Raw genomic sequence first — 24,974 nt, 5'->3', positions numbered from 1 at the left:
AAACAGGTCTAGAAACCACTGGGTCACACAACGCTGTTATTTTCCCCAAGTCGTTCCCTATTTTCACAGAATATTCAATAAGGACGTACTGGCTAACTACGTACTACAAATTGCAATACTGTAAATACTGTAGTAGTACTCAAAACCCACCTGTTTAGGCAGGCTTATGACTCTGCGTGACCTGTGTCTTCGGCTGCAAGCTGTGTTTTGTTCTGCTTTTAACTGTGTTTTTGTACTGTTTTTAACCTGTACGGCGACCTTGAGTGCCCTGAAAGGCGCCTTATAAATAAAATGTATTATTATTATTAGTACAGTAACAGTAGAGTACTGCAGGTCAGCAGGTAACTCAGACTCATACATCCATGTCTTCTCAACAAAGGGGCCATATAAATCCCCAAACATACTTTTCGGCTTACTCTTTCAGCATTAAACCCACGTTATGGAACTTCTATTCTGTTCAACGAATCTCATATGACCTTCAGTAGAAGCTCATAGGTGGAGTTGATAATGCCCCAGGAGAGTAGCGAGCGATGAAAGTTGAGGTGGGCTCCTCGGAACATCTTGGCAACACTTCGCCCCCTGTCTCTCCACACCGCCATCAGCACCTCACCGAAGGGTCGGAAGGCCCCGCCCACCTGGACCTGTGCCTGCGACTTCACCACGTTTAATGGGTAGAACATGATCCCGAGGGATGCCCCCAAAGCCCCTCCGCACATAAAGTCGTTGATCCAGTGGCCCATCTGGCTGGTTGCCTCTGGTAGCTGCTCTTTCATGGGTCCCCGGGCCCCGAAGAAAAGCACGTTGCTGAGACCGTTGCGGAGCAGGACTGGGATCAGGCCGCGGTAGCACTCGCTGACCCCGTACTTGGTCAGGAGTATCCGGAATGTGTGGAATGTGTTTTTGAAGCTGGCACGTTGCCGGTGGTCTTGGAGGAGAGTCTGCACGCGCTCAAATGGCATCAAAGTGGCCTCTGCGGTTCCTGCCAGTGCTGCAGCAAAACTCCGCGTGGCCAGCTCCGGTACACCGCTACCGTCCGCTCGGTCCAAGAGCACTCTGGAGAAGTCCTTGTACATGCCGAACATGATGGCCCCACTGCTGCTCTTCTGGAACAATGGAGGGAGAAGGCCTCGGTATAGGTTCCTAAGCCCTTCTCTTTGCAGCTGCTTCGCAGCCTCCATGGCGAGCACGCCATGAAGCTGCTGGCGGAACATCACCTTCTGGATGGGGAAGGTCACCACAATGTTGATGAGACATGCGATGGAGCCACAGATGTAGTGCTTCCCACTGGTCCCAGGGTCCATGGTGGTAACCGCTATATGGGAGGATCGAAAGGCTACAGCCTAAGCCTCCAGCACTGGTGCACGTACCCTCAGTAACTTAGGGGGGCATTTCAGAAATACTGTTAGATAGCTTTTTGTAATGGTTTATGCATGAACAAAAATCTCACAGTTAAATGTGACTATGTGTCTGACTGCTTTGTATGCCCATATATGGATCCCAGAAGTCTGCCCAAGCTGATTGGTTGAAACACTTGTCCATATATGGATCCATATGTCGTGTCTGCGGAGTGGACAGTAGGGTGCTCAGGATGCACCCTGGGGAAACTACTGTTGAGGATGATGGGATATGTAGTGGATTCTGGCAGTCTGTGGCCTGTTGATTAAAAAGTCCAGGACAGGTATATGCCAATTACTGCCAGTTTGTTTGCCAAAGTCTATGAAATAATAATGTTAAACGCAGAACTGAAGTTAAAAGTCACACCCGTGTGGAGTGAGGGGCACTCTTATTATACTTTACATTAGAAGTATAATACATAATATATTATAATACATATTATATTATACATCATCATACATCATATCATGAACAACTGAATGTATGTGATTGGTTGGTTAAATTGACATCATATTTGGCGGATATTTGACCTAATTTCTCTTTTCATTGTTAATAGCAAATATGAGACGTGTGGGGACAAGATTTACGTCATATTTGGCAGACATTTGACCTAACTTTGCCCACGATGGGCACCAGGCTATTCTGATGGCAGATGCGGGCATACCTGGCCAGGACGATAGCATTTTCTGTGATGGCGATTGGCGAGTGCCTATGGGCATCTATCCGAGATCTTGAGAACACACTTACTTGTACTGAGCACAGCGCTCCGAGAGGCCGTCAAGACCTTGTGTGGTGGTTTCATCATCTGTTCCATTCAGACGAGCTGTACCTTAATGCCAACAACGATGCCTTTCTCTTTGGTGACCTCGGGGAAGAGAACGCCGCTGTCTGACTTCTGCAGAGGGTCTTGTGGAAGTAATGGAATATTCAGCTTGGATCCTGCCAAGTTGTCGTCATATGACATCATATTACTTACAGTATGTCATAGACTCTAAGTCTGAGAATGGGTCTGGTCTAAATAGTCAGGTATCAATATCTTAGTACCTTATACCTGCTGACAAGTGACAACAGGTAGTTACTGCATGGCTTGAAACACATCATCTTATGCCGAAATATGGAGATCCCCAAAACTTCCCAGTCATAACTCCATAAATCCATTGATTAACCATTTCCAAACTTATTATATAAGTGCTCATTTTCAAACATCCCCCCAGAAAAATAGTGGATCTACAAGCTTCTGATGAGTTAGGTGAAACAGAGAACGTAGCTGTTTGTTTGAAAACCAGCAGAAAAACGCTGCTAAAAATCTGAAAAATGCAGCAGTGTGCATCCACATAACTCGAGAACTGTTCATCCCACCGACTCGACACACGCGTTCCACACCCCCACAGGGAGTGCAGTGCTCGGTGTCGAGTCTGTCGGACCTACGGTTGTCCAGAATGCTCCATATATGGGCAACTGGGCATAAAATGGGCACAGACAACGGGGTGGAGCGGGTACTTTGACATGGGTACTACCCCATATAGCCCCATAGCCGGGTGGGGCATGGATCTCCAACTTCCATTTCAAAGGTTAGCAAAAAACAAGATAGACAATGTTTTAACAATGGCAGTGAATGAGGTTTACCAGGGCAAGCCTATCAGAGGCAGCATAGGCTTGTCATGTCATCATGGCCAGAGCCACCTCCGTTCACTTCACCGGGCCAATCCAATGGTGGCTCTTCTACGTAGACTTCTATTGGCGAATAGTGACAAAGGCCTGAACCGGAAGTTGACAGAATGCATTAGAGTCTGGGCTTTATATTGACAAACGAGTTAAGCCCAAACCACACCAATGGGTCACGGTTGCGAGTAGACACATTTAGACGCATGTAGTTGGAAGCAACCACAGTGCACTGCTGGCCCACCATATATGTGAACTATGCGATCGCCTATAGGGCCCCGGGAGTTGCTAGAGAAAACGGCCACTTTCGCCACTTTTCGATTGAGTTTTGGCCATTATTACCCGTTATTTTCTTTAATAACATGGGCTAGGAAGGTCGGACGGAGACAAACTAGATACCTGAGTAAAGTTCACTTTGGGCTGCTTCCCCCCTCTCCGCTAAGGAAACTCGTTTTCTCATGCCAATAAAGCTTTGAATTGAATCACTTGCATCAACATGCGCCACCATGCATCAGGATTCAGGACCATATCACATCGCTGTGAAGAATGCTAAATCCGTTTCGTTGTGTCTGTGGTTTGGGCTTAATTACATGAACCACAACATGATCGGTGTTGTTTTCTGCCCCCTCGTGGCCGGACTCTCCTTTCAATGGCTCTAGGTACCTTATACCTGCTGACAAGTGACAACAGGTAGTTACTGCATGGCTTGAAACACATCATCTTATGCCCAAATATGGAGATCCCCAAAACTTCCCAGTCATGCATCATAACTCCATTTATTAACCATTTTAGAGACTAAGACATTTTAGAAATCAAGTACAGACAACTTTCTGAACATATATATTTTATTCTTATATATATAATAAATTTCTATGTACAATTTATTCTTCTTTTGTAAAGAAACAAAATGAAGGAGAAAGCTTTGATTGCAAACAGTGTTTCATACTAAAGGGAGGGAGACAAAGAGTGGAAAAGTGCTCAAATAATTAGTGACTGTGTTCCACAGCTTTTTGTTTTAAGCAGACACAGAATGGATTTAGCTGCTGGTTCTGGGAGCGACAACGCCCATCAAGTCACACTTTCATAGTCAGTTCACAACATGAGAGCCGTCTGACAATGATATATTCATATCACATCATCGCTGTCGGGTGGAAACCTTGTATGTCCACAACCAAACTACTTTTCAGGACATAGAAAAAACAACCTGTGTTCAAATGATTCAATGTAGTTACTATTTAGTCACAAGCTCCTGTTAATACTTTTCATTGGTGAAATATTCATAAAACCCACAGACGTACTTAACCACTTTCAACCTTGCGTTATTATTATTTTAGGCAGTCTTCGTCACATTACAGTGTTTGGCGCAAAAGTAGCAACACTGTAATACTGTCATAACAAAAATGTTTTGACATATTTGCCTCTCTCACTACAGCATTTTAATACATCCCCTCCCCGCCAGCATTCATTAATTATTCACGTCGTATTGCCAGCATTTCCCCCCGTTCAACTCTTATTCTGAAGAGCCACCACGGCCGGATGTTATGATGTGTGCTGTCGCATATCACTTCAGGTCTCCTGATGAGAGCAGAGAAACCATCATCTCAAGGCCATCTGCCGTGGAATAAACCTTGTTTTGAGGAGAAATGCCATAATGTGAGTAGCATCTCGACTCGATCGATTAAAAGCTCTATAAAAGACCAATTCACATAGATATACGGTAGTGGCGCTCGGCCAGATTAATCCAAAACACGTAGATTTACGGTAATGGCAGGTTAACGGCTATCACTGTAATACGACGAAGCATAAAATAGCAATTAATTTGTGATAAAACATAGTATGATGACATTTGGAGTTACATCGTTTCTGCCCGACAGCAACAATATAATACAGAAACACAACTGCCCACCATACCCATGTGAGGCTTTGGTTTTCCACCCACACTGGTTTATATTTCAGGATCGTAAGGGGATTCCGTCACGCCGTCAGCAAACCAAGTCATCCCAACGCAACCCGCCAAGTCCGCTGTGGTGGGCATCGTCCAACCGTTTGCAATCCTGTTTGCAATCCCCATTTGCAAAAGTTGCTGCTGTTGTTTTTTTTGTTTTGTTTTTCCCGATGAGCCAGGTTCAGTTTGTTTGGTGGTAAAATGTTCATCACAGATGTCGGAGTTAAATAAGGACAGCGATAACGATACATTCGACACAGCACAGATTAACACAAGCGCTTATTGTCTTGAGTCACACATTAGGGGCTTGATGTCTGATTGTCTGTCAGTTGGCCATCGTTAAGAAAGCGTCGGACACCGTCACATGAGCACATGTGACATGATCACATAAATAACATCACGAAAATTATCCAGTGTATACATTTCTTCCTTTTGAACACTGCCGGGGGTTTAGGTAGCCCCCTCTCCTCCAAACACATAATCTGAATACGAAAAAAGAAATGAATCAATAAAAGTTATCTCCTTTTAAAGCAGTTTAGACAGTCATGCAAAAAGTGCAGCCTAGGTGAACGAACGAACGGCCGGCCGCAGGGCCCTCCCTCATTAAGCTGTTAAGAAATAAAAGGACTGTTAGCAAGTTCTAGTTGGCAGATAGGAGTTTATACCAAGGGTAGTGGCACAGCAATACAAGTGAGAAACGTTAATAATAAGGGCTGAGGTTTAATAGCGTGGCAGGGGCTCAGGTGATCCGGTGTCCAAGTCCTGGGCCCGGGGAGGGGACAACTTCATAACTCTGGGCTATGGTTCTTTGCCTGGGCCTGGGGGATTGAGATCCAGGCTCCAGCCACATTAAAGGTCTCGTAGAAACAGAACAAAATGATTTCATTTCAGAATAATGCTCTCCAACGACGTCTGTGAAGGATGACCACATTGAACACCACTCACGTTTCACAAACTGTACACGTCACGTCAATACAAAAGAGGTGAGGGCTTCTGTTCCACAGTCACAGTGGAGCTGTGTGCTTTTGTGTGGTGAGAGGAGGAGGGTGCTCTCTCCTGATGTGCTCCTGTCGCCCCCAAAAAACGCCTTTGTTTGAACATAAGGGGGCCGTTGTTGTAGCAGAGGACCAGCGTCAACATTCTGATCCTGGGATAGGTCAGCTGCTAACAGGGTTAAAAGTAGTGGTTCTCAAAGTGTGATGAGGAGTTGAGGAGTCTGTAACTCCCAAGTGTCCAAATGGAACCAAATGGACCCATACAGGCCCATTTGGTTCCATTTGTCCACTCTTAAGAGTTAGAGTAACACTGAGGACTTTACAGTTTAGATTCGGGTCCCAGAGATAAAAAGAAAATGCTATAAAAGGGAGGGCACTTGAAATTAAGAACCGTGAGAACCGCTGGTTTTAAGAGTAGGGGAGGAGAGGGAGGATCCTTGTGGCTGTGGAGTTTTAAAGGCACTGTCCTGTCACATGATGTCAACAAAGAACTCACACGGGTTGCCCATGGCGTGCTGGAAGGACTGGCGGCTGGCGGTAAGCTCAGGGGGAACGGCTGCTAGCTCTCTCCCCGGAGGGGCTCCCGGGGGCGTGTTGCTGCCGACGGGGGTCTTTGGAACCAGACGTGCCAGGCAGTATGGGGGAGGCAAACCCGGGGGCCCGTAGGAAGAGGCATGGCTTCGCTCGCTGTGGGCGCAGGAGCCCGGACCCGGCTGGCTGAAGGGCGCGTGGTTGTAGGTGAAGGAGGCGTGACTGTTGTGCGAGTGAGAGTGGCTCCGGTGAGACTGGGCGTGGCTGAAACCCGACCGGGCGTGGCTGTGGCTGGAGGCGGCGTGGCTGTGGCTGGACAGGGCGTGGCTGTGGCTGGAGAGGGCGTGGCTGTGGCTGGAGAGGGCGTGGCTGTGATGACTCTGCTGGCTGGCGGACCGGTCGCCGCCGCCACCGCGCCTCATCCCACGGACGCCAGGCTCTGATTCGCTGCATGTCGACCTGTGGACTTTCTCCTGTGGGGAGCGCCGACCCTTCCCGGCGCTGGGGTTGGACCCACTGCTTCTGCTCCCTGAGATGGGGAACAATGAAAAACAAACACACATACGTCTCAGCTTTAGCACAGAAATGTATTTGTCCACAATTCAGTGGTTCTCAATTTTCATTCAAAGGACCCCTATAACTCTGAGAGTGTACAAATGGGTCCATTTAGTTCAATTTTTACACTCAAGAGTTATAGACCTGCATGGGTCCATTTTGGAACCCCCTCAAGGAACACGGAGGGTCCCCGGACCCCACTTTGAGAACCACTGACCTAATTCTATTATAGATACAAAGTCAGGAGCTCCAACCGATCAGCTATGGCTGATTTAGACCACGACTGAGGAAGACAAAAGGTCACACGCTAAACAAAAAGGTATTATGAAAGCTTCATGAATCTTTCATAAACCCCATGGTTTTCATGGTAATTGTACAATTACCATGAAATGCTTTCAGATGGGTTGACATATTTCACAGGTTTCACATATTTAATTAATATGTAAATGCTATGAAAGACTTGACTGTACTTTGTTTAAAGTGTGACCAGGTATTATTGTCATTATGCAATCCAAAAACATGATTGTTACATAAATCGCCTTCCCGATAACAGCAGCAAGTTATTACCAAGAGTCTCCTCCTGCAATATTCATACAGGACAATGAAATAGCCATACAGTATAAACATAAGAATGATACACCTGCGTCAGAAAGACACCACAGGATTAACAATATAAAATACATTAACAATAAATAAATTCAGCTAATAACTTATTCACGCTTCAATCTGAATTTGTATTATTGTTATTTCTTTTGTAGTTTGAAATAGTTTTTGTATCCTTTCTCTTAATTTTTGTTTAGTTTTTCATTTCGTGCAATGGCACTAAAAGAAATGCTTTCCTTAACCACTTCAGCCATATACTTTGTCGTTCGACGAATAGCGAATACAAGATCTACAAGATTAAATTATGCAACGTTAGAGCTGCTATTTTCAAAATATTTTAGACATTTAAATTCTATGAAAGTCTTCTCCCATGTCTTGCCCAAAGTAGAGTGTTTCAAAATGTGTAGTAAGCGTTGGGTCATGTTGGAGCAGCAAGAAAATAAATCATTCCACCTATTTTCTGATTTATGTCTCATTTTAGTATTACTGTCCTTCACACTGGTGGCAGGTCATAGTGACAGAGGTGTAGCACCACATTGAACATTCCCCCTGCCATATTATATATATATATATATATATATATATATATATATACCCCACAATGAGCCCCACAGTACTGGGTAAAAGAACGGTGCATGATCGCCCTCTATCAGCGAGAGTGAGAACAGCACAAGCCTCGCACTGATCATGTCCTGCATCATCATGCACCTTCACTACGGTTCCCCCAGAACTGTACCAATGCATGCCCATGGGTGCAGACTAGAGAGGGACAACGGGGCCCCCAGGACAGTCGCACATAACTCCAGGTGACAGGGGAAAAACACACACAAATACACACACACACTGAAGGAATGGGAGGCATGGAGTGGGCCGGGAAAATAAAACCTCAAAGCTATGGGTGGAGGTAAAAGTTGAGGGCTTTGGAGACGAGAGAGAGAGAGAGAGAGAGAGAGAGAGAGAGAGAGAGAGAGAGAGAGAGAGAGAGAGAGAGAGAGAGAGAGAGAGAGAAGAGGAGTAGAGAAGCAGGGTTTTAGCTGGCTTACCGGGCCGTTCCCCCACTGTGTCCTGGTACTATATCCATCCTTCAGTCTAACGTTTGCCCAGCAGAAACAGAGGGAACAACAGAATTACGCACGCACACACACACACACACACACACACACACACACGTGCCCGAACACGCACGCACAGTTGCACACACACGTGCCAGAACACGCACGCACACCTCTCAGGCCAGCCTTCTACAGTCAACTTCTGTTGTTCCTGCCCACAGAAATCAACAGTGATATGTCTGAAGTAAAAAACTCATTCATTTTGTTTTCCATTGCTTGTAAAACGATGCTATGTCTATGTGCTATACTCCTGCAGGAGCCAATCAATCAAATGTTGTATACCATTTATTTTGCGGTGCCATGGACAAATATGGACAAATATGGACATCCGTGGGCCGCATGTGTCCCCTGCTTAATGTATCTGTGGCCGGTCATGGTCATATCTATAAAAATAAATATATAATCAGTTATTTTCATTGTTTTTAACGAGATTGTAGGTATTGTATTATTTGCTCCAAGAGAAAGTGATATGGCCTGATGTATTAACCACTTCCTTATTTATTCACCTGTGATAATCTGTTCATTATGTTCTCTTCAGATTTTTAATGAATGCTCATTTTATAACTTTATCATTAAATCACAATGTTTTTGTTCATTGAGGTTTGGCCTTATAGATGGAAATGTGGCTTTTTACTCAGTGTTTCCTTAGTTTTTACAAAATAAATTACTTAACGTTTCAAAATAATACTGACATTTTTAGCTTGCGGCTCTTGGACTTTGGCTAAGTGGCCCCTGAGCCATCTTAAATTGAGTAGCCCTGCAGCCTATAACGCAGAGTAACGATCGTACATCATCGTCAAAGATCACTACAAGTCAACTAAAATATTCCACAACAATGTTAATTTTACAAATGAAGACAATGTCTAAAATAAAAAATAAGTAAGCTTCATGATCGTTTGGTTGGAAGAGCAGTTCTTCCACTCTAAAAAATATAGTATGCACACAGTCTTTGTCCCCTTTTATTATTATTCTTTTGATTTGAATAAAATGTTTTATGGTCATAATTAATCATGACTCCTTTTATTTCAGGTATAAACTCTTGATATAAAAGGATATTTTTAAATGTCTTAGGAGTAAATGAATGTGAAATTATCTTCCGGCTCCAGCAGCGCCGAAGTGAAAAACATGACGTCACTGTTGCGCCTTATTAGTCCTAAGTCTCAACTGCATAACTTAAGCCTATTTTGATGTGCAATGGCCTCGCGCTGCAAAATGTGACAGATCTACAAGCTCACAACATGCCGCATCTGCAACAGATTGTGAGCTTGTGCATCTGCTATTTCCACCGTCGTACTACGGAGCACAAATGAAGCACGTTGAGCCCTTCAGCGTGCGCACACACACACACACACACACACACACACACACACACACACACACACACACACACACACACACACACACACACACACACACACACACACACACACACACACACACACACACACACACACACACACACGGGTTGCACGTTGAGCCCTTCAGCGCACGCACACACACACACACACCTGAACTCACTAATGTCCACAATTCTTCTTCAGAAGGCCAAAAATAAAAAATAAAAAAACAATTACCTTAAGCTTTATTATTTTCTCTCCTCCAAAGTTTCAAAGGCTGTGATTATCTGATATAATGAGCAAATGGTTAAAAAAAAACAACAACAAAATAATAATGAATGAAGATTGCACATATGGAATGTAACATATAGTCTAGCATAGCGAGACGAACAGAGATCTCTGCATTCTGATGCATCTAAATTCAATGAATGGGCTAAAACTGGGTGGAAAACAATTCAGATATTTAAAAAATAAATCTTTAGGGTAGGGTTGGGATCCTTTAGGATTTTAACGATTCTGGTTGCTTAACAATTATTTTCTTAACGGTCCGATTCCTTAGCGGTTCCCTTTAACGACTGCTACAGGTGGTTCCAAATGGACCAGTTACTCTTTTAGCGTAACAAGGACGTAATGGTGGTCCTTGAAATAAAATAAAAGCTTGACAACCATATAGCAGACATATAGCAACCATATAGCAGACGTCCACGTACCAACTCTGACAGTGTGAAGGAGAGAATAACAAAACTAAAAAAACGGTTCCAGAAATGGTTCCAAATGTGAAGGAACTGGTTACAGTTCCTCAATATTGGTTCCGGTTGCAATGGTTACTCCAGTTCTGGATGGTTCCCAACCCTACTTTAGGGCAGTCCATGATATTAGGATGGTATCAGGATTGGACAAAGCAATGAGTCTGTTCTCCGCTGTTCTAGTCCATAATATTGAATGTAGAATTCCCCCACACGTATTAGTAGTCTGGCTACTACGTAACACAGGGGTTCCCAAACCTTTTTCTGTAGCTTGAGACCCAAAAGAGATATTATCATATTATATTAGAGGCATTATCCTGAGGACCCAAACTTACAAAATGTCTTTCTTTTTTTCCTTCTTCTTCATTTTAGCAAGAAACACATTTGAAAAATGATAGGCCATTAGTCGTGACCAATACAATGGGACACAAACCTTTTTTTGGGAAACACTGATGTTAACATAGAATCCAGCCATCTAACACATCTACTAAATCTCACTCCCATAACACCACCACTCTCCCTCAATGCAGAGATTGCATAAAAAAGGCATGCAACTAGCAACACAGGACCAAAAACCAAAGAGAGGGTCATTCAAGAATCAATGGGAGAAGAAACATGGACCCGATTGGGATTTATTTCAAGCTGGAGATTTGTAATCGTATAGTGGAACAGGCTTTTATCATAGTGTACACACCCAGTACTGCAGAGCCGTCCGCTGTATGACTCAAGTTGTTCATGATTGACCTTGACAATACAGGACGGGTTTTAGAAAACACACACTAGACGCAGAAATAAACAATCTGATCTGGTGTCATAAAAAAAAAAGACACGTGAAAACATTTTCGTAATGCATCATAATTTGACTTAAAAGTTTTTGTTAAAAGGTTAAAGCTCTATATTGTAATCATTGCTATAGAGTGTCCGTTTAATACACAGAAAATACATTTTCAGGTGGGGTTGCAATTTTCAGCCAATCCCGAGAAAGTAACCATTTATCAGCCTCAAATCTATCGTGTTCCAGTTCCAATTTTGTGTGCTGATTTCTTTGAGACATCAGTTCAAAAATTCCCTCCGTTATTCAGTATCTTGTGTGAGTTCTCTATCCGGATTGAATAAGTATCCCGACCCGAAAATGCATTTTCTATTTATTAAAACTCACTCAGTGCCACAGGACGCCTTATGACGCATCCCCCTTATAGAGCTGGATAGACGGGTAGACCCTTGTTACTGAAACTGAACACACACGCGCTATAGCAATAATTAGACTGTATAGCTATTTAACAAGACAAACTGCACATTTAAAGGGGCATGAAACCCATTTGATTTTGCAGTTTGTTATCCGGTTCAGGTTAAAAACTACAGCAGGGTAAAAGAAACCCATCTTATTCAACAGGATGAATAAGACTGAATTCACACCAGCAGTGGCATTTCACTAGCACATTTAATTCTGAGAAAGCACCGAGGTTCTATGGTGAGTGGTGACCGCCGCTTTCACCACCGCAGCAGGAGGTGAAAGCGCTGTGTGGCCACTGTGTGGCCACTGTGTGGGCACTCTGTGTGCCACTGTTTGGCAGTGTGGCCACTGTGTGGCCACTGTGTGGCCACTGTGTGGCAGTGTGCCACTGTGTGGCCACTGTGTGACAGTGTGGCCACTGTGTGGCTGTGTGGCCACTGTGTGGCTGTGTGGCCACTGTTTGGCGCTACAGGGCGGCAGCCAGCCAGAAGCGAGCTGTGCTCTCAAGTAAGCGTGGAATAAGCGCCCACAGAAACTAAAGTAGCAGTTGTAGGTGTGAAACTAATCGAGATTGAGCAAATGCTTGGCCTGTTTTTCCATCTAATTTTTTTTTTTTTTTAGATTAATATTTGGGTCCGGATGGGAACCATGAGGTCCCCAGTTCGATCCTGGGCACCCCCAGAGTTAGTGTCGAAGTGTCCTTGAGCAAGACTCTGAACCCCTAATTGCTCGCGATGAGTAGGTTGGTGCCTTGCATGGTTTCCATTTACAGACAAGCTGAATGTGAGCCCTCCTGCCCATAACGATTGGCTTTGTTCATTTTTAACCTGAACTGGAAAACAAACTACAAAATCCGTCTCCTTTTCATACCCTATTTTAAAAAATAGCAAAAATAACCAATGTACAAATTTGGAGGTCAGATAGATATATTGTTTTAACCCATTTTGGGCGGGAACCCCTTTTGGTGTTAGCATTATGTTATGCTTTAGCTATTGAAAAATAGCAGATCTACAAGCTCATAGCGCGCCACCGAGTGGCGCGCTACGAGCTTGTTGGTCTGCTATTTTTGAAAAATCGAAGAACGACTGACATAGAAACATAGCTTTTTCTGAAAACTGTCAGGGTGTAGAAGATATTTTTAGAATCTGATCTCAGGTCAGAATGTTCACCTATAATGACATGCCCAACACGGGGACACCAAAGTGGCCAAGCAAGCGTCACTCACCCTCACTGTGCTGGCTCCCTGCGCTGCCACTGTGGAAGCTGTGACACGGGTCCGAGTATCCCGGAGGGAAGCTGGGCGGAGCGGACGGGAAAGGGGGGTAGGGGAACGGCTGGCCCCCCAGGGGCCAGGGGTTGGTGGCAGGAGGCAGCGGGGCCAGAGTGTCCTGTTCCGATCCCCCACCACTGGAACCTTCGTTCAGGTTGAGGGACGCCATGTCTGATGAAAGGGAGAGAGAGACGCCATGCTTTAGCCACATGAATGATAGCGTCCCTATGTCATAATAGGCAAACATTCTGTGAAAATAGCCGAGCCACAAGGTCACAACGTGTGACCACCAAGCGTTTTGGTGTAGAGGGAAAAAGGAGGGGACTAAGTATAGGCTCTTGGGGGACCCCATTCAACAATATATACTGTATGACTGAAGGTAATGCAATGACTGGGCCATTATAACACGGTTCGTTCTGTTGCTTTTAAACACATCTGGACTGCATCTATCAATATATATATCAATATATCTATCTAATAATAACACTGTGCCAACTTACGGCATTGTTTACAATATTTATTTACCGTACAGTGGTGGAGCATTTGTTTTCCTCTTGCATACAGTAGTATGCAAGATTTTACAACAAATGCAGTACTTTTGAACTCACTTTAAAATAATGCAGAAATCGTGTACAGTTCAGTACTTTCCATTAAAAGAAACTCCTTGACTATTAGTTTCTAGGAAAAAGTAATCAAAAGGTAATTGTTAATCAAATAATCGACAGCTGCAGCCCTGCTACCTCTCGTGGCTTATCGATGTATCAGAACATGCAAGTTGTATGAACAGTTGTATGAAGAGGAAGATGTGTGCTGTACTTTGACAGAGGTCCCCGAAGGTGTAATAACACTGTTCAGAGAAGGTGATCTTGTTGACGGTGTGCCTCAGGTAGCCATGTTTCAGCAGGCTGCTGGCGTACTTCCTGGCATCACGACGGTCCTTGAAGCCCTCGACTCTGGAGTAGAGCCAATCTACCACGTCCGCGCCTGACACACACACACACACACACACACACACACACACACACACACACACACACACACACACACACACACACACACACAATTAGGGCTGTCACAATCATGACATTTTACTCTGCGAGTCTGTTTTTGGCAGTTACCTTTTGGAACATAATAAATAGAAGTTACATTTATGTTTGGCTTTTAGGCTTTGTATTTGTTGCGCAGGGAAGATATAGTAGAAATTGTGGAAAAGAGTGGAAGCTTGATCTAGAAGCTTACTGTAGCAGTCTAATATATCATTAGGTCTCCTCACCGATGACGGCGTTTGCAATGGTGATCTTCAGCCACATACGGTCTCGAATCTCTAGACCCGAGTCAGGCAGCTGCATCACCTTGACGATGGTTGCCATGTCCGTCTTACTCGCAGAGAGAGGCAGGTCATCGAACTCTGGGAGGGAGATGGAACAATCACTTTGACACTTCAGACCTGACGTGAATATGGCTCAATATGCATGGCTGGAGGCCATTTCACAGGTGGCCAATATAGTTGACAATGACATACAGAAGATTAGAAATAGTAACATCAAACATAACAGAGTGCTTTTCTGGGCACTGAAAGACGATTAGAAGTCAAAACAAATTGAATTGAATGAAGCAAAAAGTAAGAAGAAATAATTAGAATTAAGAAGACATTCAAATAAATGTAATTTAAATGAACGTATACTTAGTGTGTTGGTACCGTAGTGTGGGTAGGTGGGTCCCGTTAGAGCCGTGGTGTGAGAGATCCAGGCTGCGGGGTCGATCGGCCTCACTGGCTCCGCTGGATTGATTGATTGAATTGATTGTTTGATTGAAAATGGTATTAGTTTGTAGAATGGGCACAGTTCAAGGAAGGCACAGGTCAATACAAAGTCTGCTAAGAGGATAAAAACCAGAAAAAGCACTAAGACTAGACTTGTTTAACCCATTTTGGGGGCGGGAACCCCTTTTGGTGTTAGCATTGTGTTATGTTTTAGCTATTGAAAAATAGCAGATCTACAAGCTCATAGCACGCCACTGCTATTTTTGAAAAATTGAAGAACGACTGACATAGAAACATAGCTTTTTCAGAAAACTGTCAGGATGTAGAAGACATTTTTAGAATCTGATCTCAGGTCAAAATGGGTTGAATAAAGGTCCTCCATTTTCAATTTCAACAGAGCATTTAAAGACAAAAAAATAAGTCATCATATACACGGTTAGTTAGGGGGGGGGGGGGGGGGGGGCAGTTTAGAATTGCAGCCACTTATAAGTGAAGGAACCAACAAGGGTTAATAAACCACACGGTACAACCGTCACCAGATCAGGACATGGTCAGGCTCTCAGTGTTGGATATACGTTTACATTTAAACTTAACAGATCAATATGCTTAGTTTGGTGAAATCGGTATTTGGTGGTTTAAACTTAAAGCAGTGGTTTCTCAACCTTTTCAGGCTGTGCCCACCCAAAATAATCCTATTTTAACTGGGGACCGCCACCCTGACAAGCAATTGGAATAGTATGAGTTGAGTCGTTACATTTAGTTTGACGGATATATAAATAGCAGATCTACAGCCCAATTTCTGCCTCTTTCTTATATGATTTGACAAATTGACCAAAGTTTGACCAGTATTTATAGTATACTGTTAGTTTGTTGATTATTTTTTATGCAGTAATGTTTTTTTTATTTCATTATTTTTTAGGTATTACATTTTTTTAATTGTCACTTCACTGTCATCTGGGACCTCCTTCCCCCCAAAAATAATCCTGAGGGGACCCCCTGGGGATCCCGACCCACAGGTTGAGAACCCCTGGTTTAAAGGGTAACAGTGTACTTTATCTTACCGCGGGGGATGGTGAAGTAGCTTCGTGGGGACGGATCCCAGCATTTGGCAACAGTTAGACTAATTGGCCTAGAGAGAAAACATAAAGAAGAGCTCTTTAGGTTGAGAGAGAATAGTAAACACACTGGGGAGAATCTAGGACATAATTCATTGTCATCAATAGTATTCTGCTTATATTACAATCTGTTAAATTATATCCGTTGTCTCCCTCTCCTGACAGAAAGAGGAAATTGCAACAATGTCAGACTACAAGCCTGTGCAAAATCCTGCTGCTCGTCTCCTCACTGGCAAGAAAAAGCGTGAGCCTATCACCCCAGTTCTCGCTTCACTCCACTTGCTCCTCGTTTGTTTTAGAATTGATTTGATTTTAGAAGATTTTATTGTTTGTTTTTAAAACCAGGAGGGAAAAAATAAAAATATCGGAGTTGGAACCTGAGACCTTGACCAGCCCCATTTACCCGCTGAGAGCTGTTCATGAGGTGGACAGCGCTTGCCCCCGCCGGCGGGGGATTGGGGCTTAAGAGGTTTTATCTGATCTCATTGAGATCCCAATACATCCCAACCAGAGACCTGTGATCGGCTGACCAGTCGCTCCCGTTTGTGCATGATACTCAGAACAAAAACAAACGGTGGCCGGGCCTTTGTGGTTGACGGCCCCAGACTCTGGAAGACCCTCACACTCCACATTCACTCTGCTCAGTTATTGGCAGTTCTTAAATCCTTACTAAAGACTCATCTTTTCTCGCTAGCTTTCAATGCTGTTTGACCGTGTAATTACCCTGCCCCCCACGGCTTGTTGTGTCATGTGACTCATGTTACTTTCTTTCTTCTGTTTTAATTTATTTTCTCTTTTCTTGCCTGTCTGTATTTTAATATGCTCTGTGCAGAGCTTTGGTTCGCCCTTGTTCGTTGGAAATGTGCTATACAAATAAAGTTTGATTTGATTTGATTTACAATAAAGACGGGAGACGTCTGTCCAATCCGGTATGTCGTCTCAACTTACCCTACAACAGCCTCAACAGGGTATAAACATGTCTCAATGGAAGATTAGGGAGAGTCTCCCATTGGGAGACCACCTCTGCAGATGTACCAAGTATGTATTAACATACTCTACTGCAGTGCTTCTCAAACTGTTTGATGTCAAGGACACCCAAATGGATATGTATGTGTGTGCATTACATTACATGACCGTATTACTGTATGTAGTAATAAGTGTGGGCTGGGCATTAGGGTCATTGGGTGGTTTCTCCGGGAGTTTCCAGGTGTTCCTGCAGCACAGTGTCCTACTTACCCAGTTTTGGAGACGATCTCTCTGAGGATCCTCACCGCGTCGTCGTTACTCATGTTCTCAAAGTTCACGTCGTTCACCTGGAGGAAACGCACACAACAAACCACACGTTCATTATAATAAATACTGTGGGGGGTCTCTGGGGACCCTTTATTGACCGTTTTGTGGAGTTGTGTGTTTTATCTCCAATGCTGCTCTCAGGCATTCAGAATCAGAGGAAAAGGCCTGCAAATCCTAAGCTTTCTATACAATAGAATGTACAAAATAAACCTACATCTATACAGTATACAATACATTTTTATTTTAACTACATGTATACAGTATAGATATGTAAAAGTGGCTGCTGTGGCAAAAACAAACACTAATTATCTAGCACAGTGTTGCTCAAAAGAACATTTTAGTCAATGACTTTGTAAACATAATTTCTGTCAATTTGTTTATAAAATAGCACAGCTGTGACCCAGATGTTTGATATCCATCTAATAATCATCTGGCTACTGTTTGGACTAAAGCTATAAAGCTATTAGTCTAAAGAAGGATTAGCTGTGCCCAGGCCAGTAGGTGTCACTAAAGAGGAAGAACAGCTGTTTTAGAATGAAAGGAAGAACCTTCTAGTAAATTGGCTTAAATCACATAAACCCTAGCGTTCCTATTCCTATAAAATAGTAGATCTACAAGCCCACACTTGTAGATCAGCTATTTTCAGTGAAGAGTTTTGGTTTAGTATAGAACCCTGGGGAACTCCAGTCAAGTATACAGGGTTTAAGCCTGATTACAAAAATAGCAAGCTGAACTTATACTGTAGATTTTCTTTTTGTTTCTTTTATAATTCATGAACTATTTATCTATTAAATTTTATTTTCTGCATTTTTTTCCCTTTTTTGTAAAATATATAGATTTTAAAGGGACTAGACCTGTACGTGCCCATCGCAGTCGGCCACCGGCCTATTTTGGAACGATGCAACTTGGGAACCTATATGTTGCCATAGCACCCGTTTTTACTGTCAGCCGTTGTCCCACAGGGAGATCTGTGTATGTATGTGCCTGTGTGTGTGAAGACTGCAAACTGAAAAGTGTACTTGGAAATCAATTGGGCCTACTGTCAGAGCCTGATTGGTTGAGTCTCAGTTGGCTGAGGCAGAGGCTGGAAATTGCACAGGTGAAAGGAGTTGGCCTCATTAGGCCTACTGGCGGTTCTTGTGGTGGTTCTTGAGAACCGTGGGTCCGACCAACTCAATACCTGGAACTGCACTCCCTGTGGGAATGTGGAACGCGTGTGTCGAATGTGAAGTCGGTGGGTCAAACGGTTCTCGAGTTACACGCATTACAACCGTACACGCACACACGCACGCACGCACACACGCAGAGACGTGGCGCATTTATAGTAGGATATTTAGTAGTGACCCATTAACACTTCCAGCACGTAGGACGCCTGAGAACGTCATAGGATAGAGTAGAGTAGAGTTCTAAGGACGTCTGAGGACGTCCTAGCGACATCCCAGCGATGCGGGGCGAGATATTAATATTCAGAATTTTTCCTATTTATTTTTTTGGCATTTCGCTTTTCGCTTGCCGTATGCTAACGCTCAGTGCAACTATTAGCTTATTATTGACTCCCACGTTAGCGAGACGGAAAGAATGACTCGTAGCTCCTAATCCAGGGCGCTCTCCGTGGTGATGAATAGAGCGATATGCTGGCGCTTATTTTCTGCTCCTCATCCGTCTCTCCCGCAAAATATGAACGCTTTTTGGAGCGTAAAACAATATATTAAGATGATCGGGGATGTTGAGGTCACTTTGTAAAGTCAACTTTTTTAGGAAAGTGTTTCCGGTTCATGGCTTTCAAAGTAAAAGCGATCAGACACCTCCGGTATTCTATAGCCTATATTTTGAAGGCAGTCGGCGTACTCAATGTGTTAAAACATTTGCGTCACCCAAAAATGTGTTCCGAGTACCCACTGTGTGGGACTCACTGGTTTAAGTGGTTAAGCTGGATTTATACTAAATGGCGTGCCAGTATCACAAAGTAGATCAAGCGCTGTAGTAACTCCTTTACCCACTTAAACGCTTGGTTTACCGGAGTTCCTCAGAGCTCTATACTATTTATGTTTTCACTCTACATAATGTGTGGAAAGTTTTCCCCAGAATACGTATGGGTTTAACCGTGCAGGCGCGTAAAGCATTGGTTTTCAAACGTTTTCATGTCGTTTGCCCAAATTGGCAAATACTACCCTGTGAATTTGAAAAGGCACAAAAGCCAGGGACAAATTGGGGTCCCTATAGACCCCACTTTGAGAACCCATGTTGTGTAAAGCACCTAACGTTACCTGTAGCAGCATGTCTCCAGGCTCTATCCTGCCGTCGGCCGCCACAGCGCCACCCTTCATGATGGAGCCGATGTAGATCCCCCCGTCGCCCCGGTCATTGCTCTGACCCACAATACTGATACCCAGGAAGTTGTACTTCTCTGTCAGCACAGACGAAAAATAACAAAAGAGAGAGAGGAAGACAACAATCAGGTATAATAAAACTGTATCGGTACATACTGTATGTAAATCCTCTGTGTCGGGCAGAAACCTTGTATCTCCAAATGTTATATCTTTTATGTTTTTTCAATGTCATAATATGACCTATCATCATATGACAGTGTTGTGCCAATCGACTAGCTCTCAATACATCGTGATATGAAGTGTTCTGTTTCACAAGTTCTTGCGTATAATGATAAACAGGGACACAGTAGGTTGAAAGCAGTTACGTCTATCTGCAGGTTATTAACAAGAGCATGTGACTAAATAATAATGACATTGGATCCATTGGAACACTGGTTCCTTTTGTCCATTTCCTGAAAGGTAATGGTTTTGCACATACAAGGTTTCCTTGGATGACAGCGACGACTAGCTGTGAAGGTTTACCCATGTTTAGTGTGACGGTGATGATGTTGAGGCTCATGGTGGAGTCTGTGATACTGCTGAACGACGACGACTGGAAAGGCAACACAATCACAGTGTTCATTTTGACAGTAAATCTTGATTTATCTTTAGTCATAATCTATTGAATACAATTACATGTAGTTTTAGTCGTCATCTGAAACAACAAACCAAACTAAATCTAATTGATTATCAACACAATGTTATCTTGGCAGGGCTTCGTACTGCCTGATTTATAGTAGTGCCAAAATCAGTGAAAGAAGGTAGTTTGCTTGCCGAACATTTCGTCATAGTTTTACTGGACGAAATTAACACTACAGTGGCATACTCACTACAGTGGCATACTCACTACAGTGGCATAAGAAAACAATCATCAACAGCTAAAGTCATATACAGTATAAGTGTCTCCAGTCTTTCACTCACCCGGTCGATTTTGGCCACCTTGTGCCTCCGTCGGCGCCGTTTGTGTCGCCTCATCAGCTGAGAAGAGGAACTCTGCTCCGTGGAGCTACTGAGTCTGGAAACACACAAGAGGACAAGAAGGTTATTGCAGTTAACTCTGCTCCGTGGAGCTACTGAGTCTGGAAACACACAAGAGGACAAGAAGGTTATTGCAGTTAACTCTGCTCCGTGGAGCTACTGAGTCTGGAAACACACAAGAGGACAAGAAGGTTATTGCAGTTAACTATGCTCCGTGGAGCTACTGAGTCTGGAAACACACAAGAGGACAAGAAGGTTATTGCAGTTAAGCGCTTGAAACCTATCGTCCCTATAGTCCTCATACATGGGTAACGTGGAATGCCTGTTGATGACCTTATAAGATACAATTTGGCTTAGCAGAACACCTTGGTAGTAGCATCATCTGCCCCCACCCCTCCTTTTTTCTGAAAATACAGTATGTCTTTTGCTGCTACTGAGCTTTTACTGATATGCATTGTATTGTATCTATTGTATTGTATTGTATGTCTTACACATTGAGTACAACGACCACAGTGGAAACAAGCCCCTGTGCCTCTTTGTGTTATCATTTTAGTCTAACTTTACCATTATTAGGGTTTAAAATAATGAAAACTAGACTTGATATTTCACTTGACTTAAATAACATTTAAACCAGGCTTTACAAAACAACGATAACTAACTGAAACCGTATCATGTGTTTACAAAACAACTATAATCAGAGAATACTTTTTGAATCATGCCCCTGACAGACACCCCAAACAAAACTTGAGAGTTGCCGTTTTCACGTGCAACAAAATATAGCCCCGTTCTGACATAGCCAAAGTGCAGGAAGTATAGTGGCCATTTTGAATTTGACATGTGAAAAGGTCCACAGCGTGTGACAGTCAGGGCAGGCTGCCTATTACTGTAGCCAAAAACTGTTCAGTGACTAAATTAAATAAGAGCAATGTTGACAATGCTCTGAGAAAGGTGAGCTCATAACAGGATGAGCGAGAGACGAGAGAGAGGGAGAGAGTGTCACATGATGCACTCTGCATGCAAGAGAGATAAAAAGGAAAACCTGTCCTTTCACTTTCTTTGGACAGCGACAAGAATCAATAAATAGATTAAACTATAGATTCCTGGAGCTGGGAGCGAAACTCCAGAATAAAACTCCTCGTGATGGATGATGATTTTATTTTGGAGTTCATGTATTTCCTCGTCTTACTACTCACACTCACACTCACACTCACACTCACACTCACACTCACACTCACACTCACACTCACACTCACACTCACACACACACACACACACACACACACACACACACACACACACACACACACACACACACACAGCTCCATTGTTCGTTCCATTCTATGGAATATGATTTAATAAGTGCCCGTTGGCATTTCAAGATAATTTTATGTCTCGGATAAACCGATCATCATCTGCCAACTCTGGCTCTCCCTTTGCCATTCCAGCAAGTTATACTAATTATTTAGCAGGAACAATTCTATGTGTAAATAATATATATATAGGCAGCGGCTATATATACATATAACATATGTTTTTCAGAACAGTGGTTCTCAAAAATAGCAGATATGCAAGCTCACAGAGTGTTAATTTGTGCCACGCTTGTACATCTGCTAAAAATGTTGTGTGTCTTTTTTTTAACACAAATCCTCTCTTCTGGGAGGTCCCTGGCACAAAACATTTTAGAGGTGGGTCTGCAGCCAAATATATATACATTTTGAGAATATATATCAAGTTTGAGAACTACTAATTTAGAAGGCATTTATATAATCGGCCTCAGGTCTTAATGGGTTAAGTGGAGTCAAGTTTTTGCTAGTTCCATGTGGAAAGTGGAAAAGCAGCACATGTGCAATGCACACAGTAATGTTGACAGCATTCACTCAAAAGTGAAGCTAACAGTTGGTGCTGGACACTATGTATAACAATGTAAAACCAGGAATTAGAAACCAGAAACGGAGCACAAAGTGGCGGTCTACCTGCTGGCGTCCTCGTCTTCCTCGCTGTCCACAAAGGAGCTGGACTCCAGCTCGCTGCTCATCACTGATGCGCTGTCGTAACCCATGGCCGAGTCCCTCGCCGCACGTTCCGACTTAGAGTGACCATTGATGCGAGGGACTGTGAAGAGAGAGAGAGAGAGAGAGAGAGAGAGAGAGAGAGAGACGGTAAAATGGCAACAGGTTAGATTTAAGGTCACAAAGAACGAAGGTTGCTATCCGAGTGGTCAGGTCACTTAGAGGCAGAGAGAGAGAGAGAGAGAGAGACGGCTGACAGACAGACAGAGAAAGTGGGAGACAGAATCAGAATCAAGTCACATCACATGATTGCGGGGTATGACAAACAGGTGTTTTCTTTGTACAATTTGACAACATTGCAGTTTCAGAAAAGGTTTGAAGAAAGAGAGAAGACAGACAGACAGACAGACAGACAGAAGTGAGTGAAACTAAACTTTTTTTGTTTAACCCTCTAAGACCCAGTGTTGCTTTTTAGCAACAATTTTATTTTAATTAATTACTTTTTTTTTTTTTTTTCTGTTCTTTTTTCACCTAAACGTCATCAGTGATGTTCATTGCAATGCCATTTCAATGCCATTGGTCATGATATTTGCATATAAATACCCCCCACAGAGGCTGAAATTCACACAAATAAAAAATGTCTGGACTGGTCGATTTTGATTTTTTTTTAACCTAAGACTTTTGACCTTTACCCTAATAAAAGTAGGTACAATAATTGTAATATATGTGTTTTTGTGATCATTAGAATGTCTAGAACATGTTTTATTCATTATTGTGAAAGATATCCCCCAAATGTAAATTATTAATTTATTATATTATTATATAATTATTATAAATTTTTCATCAAACTTTATTTTTTTATTTTTTTCAACATATTTTTTAGTCTTAGTCCTAGTAGTACAAAGTAGTAGTAAGGTTGACATTTTGGTTTTGAAAGTAGAAATTAATGCGGGTGTTAGAGGGTTAAAGGGTAAACATTTTATGAGTTCAAGTCATGCCAGCTTGTAGACTTTGTAAACAATATCCCAGCAGTGCACATTATCTAGCATACGTCCATTCCATAACCCAAACCCATCCGTGTCCCAACACCCCATACGTACATCGCCATGGCCGAGGCACTGTCTCAGGGTGACAGCGGATTGGCTGGAAGGGCCGTGTGCGGCGACGGGGCCGCGGCAGAGAGAGCGTTCGCCGGGAGCCAATGAAACATTCCAACAATGTGGTCGCTCCCATGCCGGCGTCCTCTGCCCAGAAGGTGTGCGTACGCAAACAAAGCTTCATAGGATTTCGGTAGAGCGGTGCAAATCTTCCTCTCTGGGATTCACTGGAGCATTATTCTTTTTTTAATCTCACACGCACTCATAACCCACTGAGTGCAATGCGTTGTCGTTCAAGACCTAAGACCCTCTGGACCCTGTGAAATATGTTCTAGTGCGCACAAACATAAGCCTGGATTGTTGCCAACAGGCTCCAAGTCTTGTCCACAATAGCGGCAGAAGCAGAGACACAAAGCTCCTTTCACTAAAATATCAGCTTGACTTTATCTTGCGATAAAAACGTCCATAAAAGTAATCCATAATAGCAAACGTTGTTGGTGCGGTGAAGTACTTTAGAGCGAGCAGCAATAAATCCTTTGGCTTCCTATGAAGAAATCAAAAGTGTAATAATAATAATAATAATAAAAAGTACAGCAATGTACACAGTAGGTAGCAACAGATCCAGGATATTTTTATGAACCAGGTTGAGATACTTTACAAATAAAAGTTGTAACAAGTTTAATCTTTGTTAAAGTTTAATCTTTTGCCAGTCAAGTTCAGCTTATCATTGGACTGGAGGCTTTCCTCCGTTTCATTCATTAAGATCTACAAATGAACAATGCCAACAGCCATCAATGAATGATAAAAAGTCCTACACGGGTGCATATTCCATTTTGATGATAAGACATCAAATAAACAACATCACATTAGGCAAGATAAGCTGTTCGTTCAATGTAAAAAATTATCCTCGCAGACGAGATGATTTCATGTCCCACAATCATAACTACATCAGTCTCACACCGGCTC

General features: G+C 43.1%; 2 protein-coding genes across 3 annotated transcripts in view; both read right to left on the bottom strand.

Moving 5' to 3' along the window:
- Window positions 1–467: 467 nt before the first annotated feature.
- Window positions 468–1,301, bottom strand: LOC310862091 (mitochondrial nicotinamide adenine dinucleotide transporter SLC25A51-like; the record flags this gene model as incomplete). The annotated part of the gene is made up of 1 exon (XM_083769828.1): window positions 468–1,301. The coding sequence occupies one exon, from the start codon at window positions 1,299–1,301 to the stop codon at window positions 468–470; it is 834 nt and encodes a 277-aa protein (XP_083625954.1).
- Window positions 1,302–3,884: 2,583 nt separating this feature from the next.
- LOC310861896 (segment polarity protein dishevelled homolog DVL-1-like) overlaps window positions 3,885–24,974 on the bottom strand; it is a 54,798-nt gene continuing 33,708 nt past the window's right edge. Inside the window, exons 5-15 of one of the 2 annotated variants that reach the window (XM_083769613.1) lie at window positions 22,876–23,014; window positions 20,846–20,939; window positions 20,408–20,477; window positions 19,823–19,962; window positions 17,499–17,575; window positions 16,209–16,276; window positions 15,070–15,165; window positions 14,659–14,793; window positions 14,202–14,369; window positions 13,341–13,556; window positions 3,885–7,057 (exon numbers count right to left, since the gene is read on the bottom strand). In XM_083769613.1, coding sequence (XP_083625739.1) covers window positions 6,468–7,057; window positions 13,341–13,556; window positions 14,202–14,369; window positions 14,659–14,793; window positions 15,070–15,165; window positions 16,209–16,276; window positions 17,499–17,575; window positions 19,823–19,962; window positions 20,408–20,477; window positions 20,846–20,939; window positions 22,876–23,014 — 1,793 coding nt within the window. In that variant the 3' untranslated portion in view covers window positions 3,885–6,467. The remainder of the gene's footprint in view (window positions 7,058–13,340; window positions 13,557–14,201; window positions 14,370–14,658; window positions 14,794–15,069; window positions 15,166–16,208; window positions 16,277–17,498; window positions 17,576–19,822; window positions 19,963–20,407; window positions 20,478–20,845; window positions 20,940–22,875; window positions 23,015–24,974) is intronic. The other variant, XM_083769614.1, reaches the window with a different exon arrangement.

The sequence above is a fragment of the Protomyctophum parallelum genome (assembly GCF_964188405.1).
Source record: "Protomyctophum parallelum genome assembly, chromosome: 7".
Taxonomy (NCBI): domain Eukaryota; kingdom Metazoa; phylum Chordata; class Actinopteri; order Myctophiformes; family Myctophidae; genus Protomyctophum; species Protomyctophum parallelum.
This window is presented reverse-complemented; position numbering and strand designations above follow the sequence as displayed.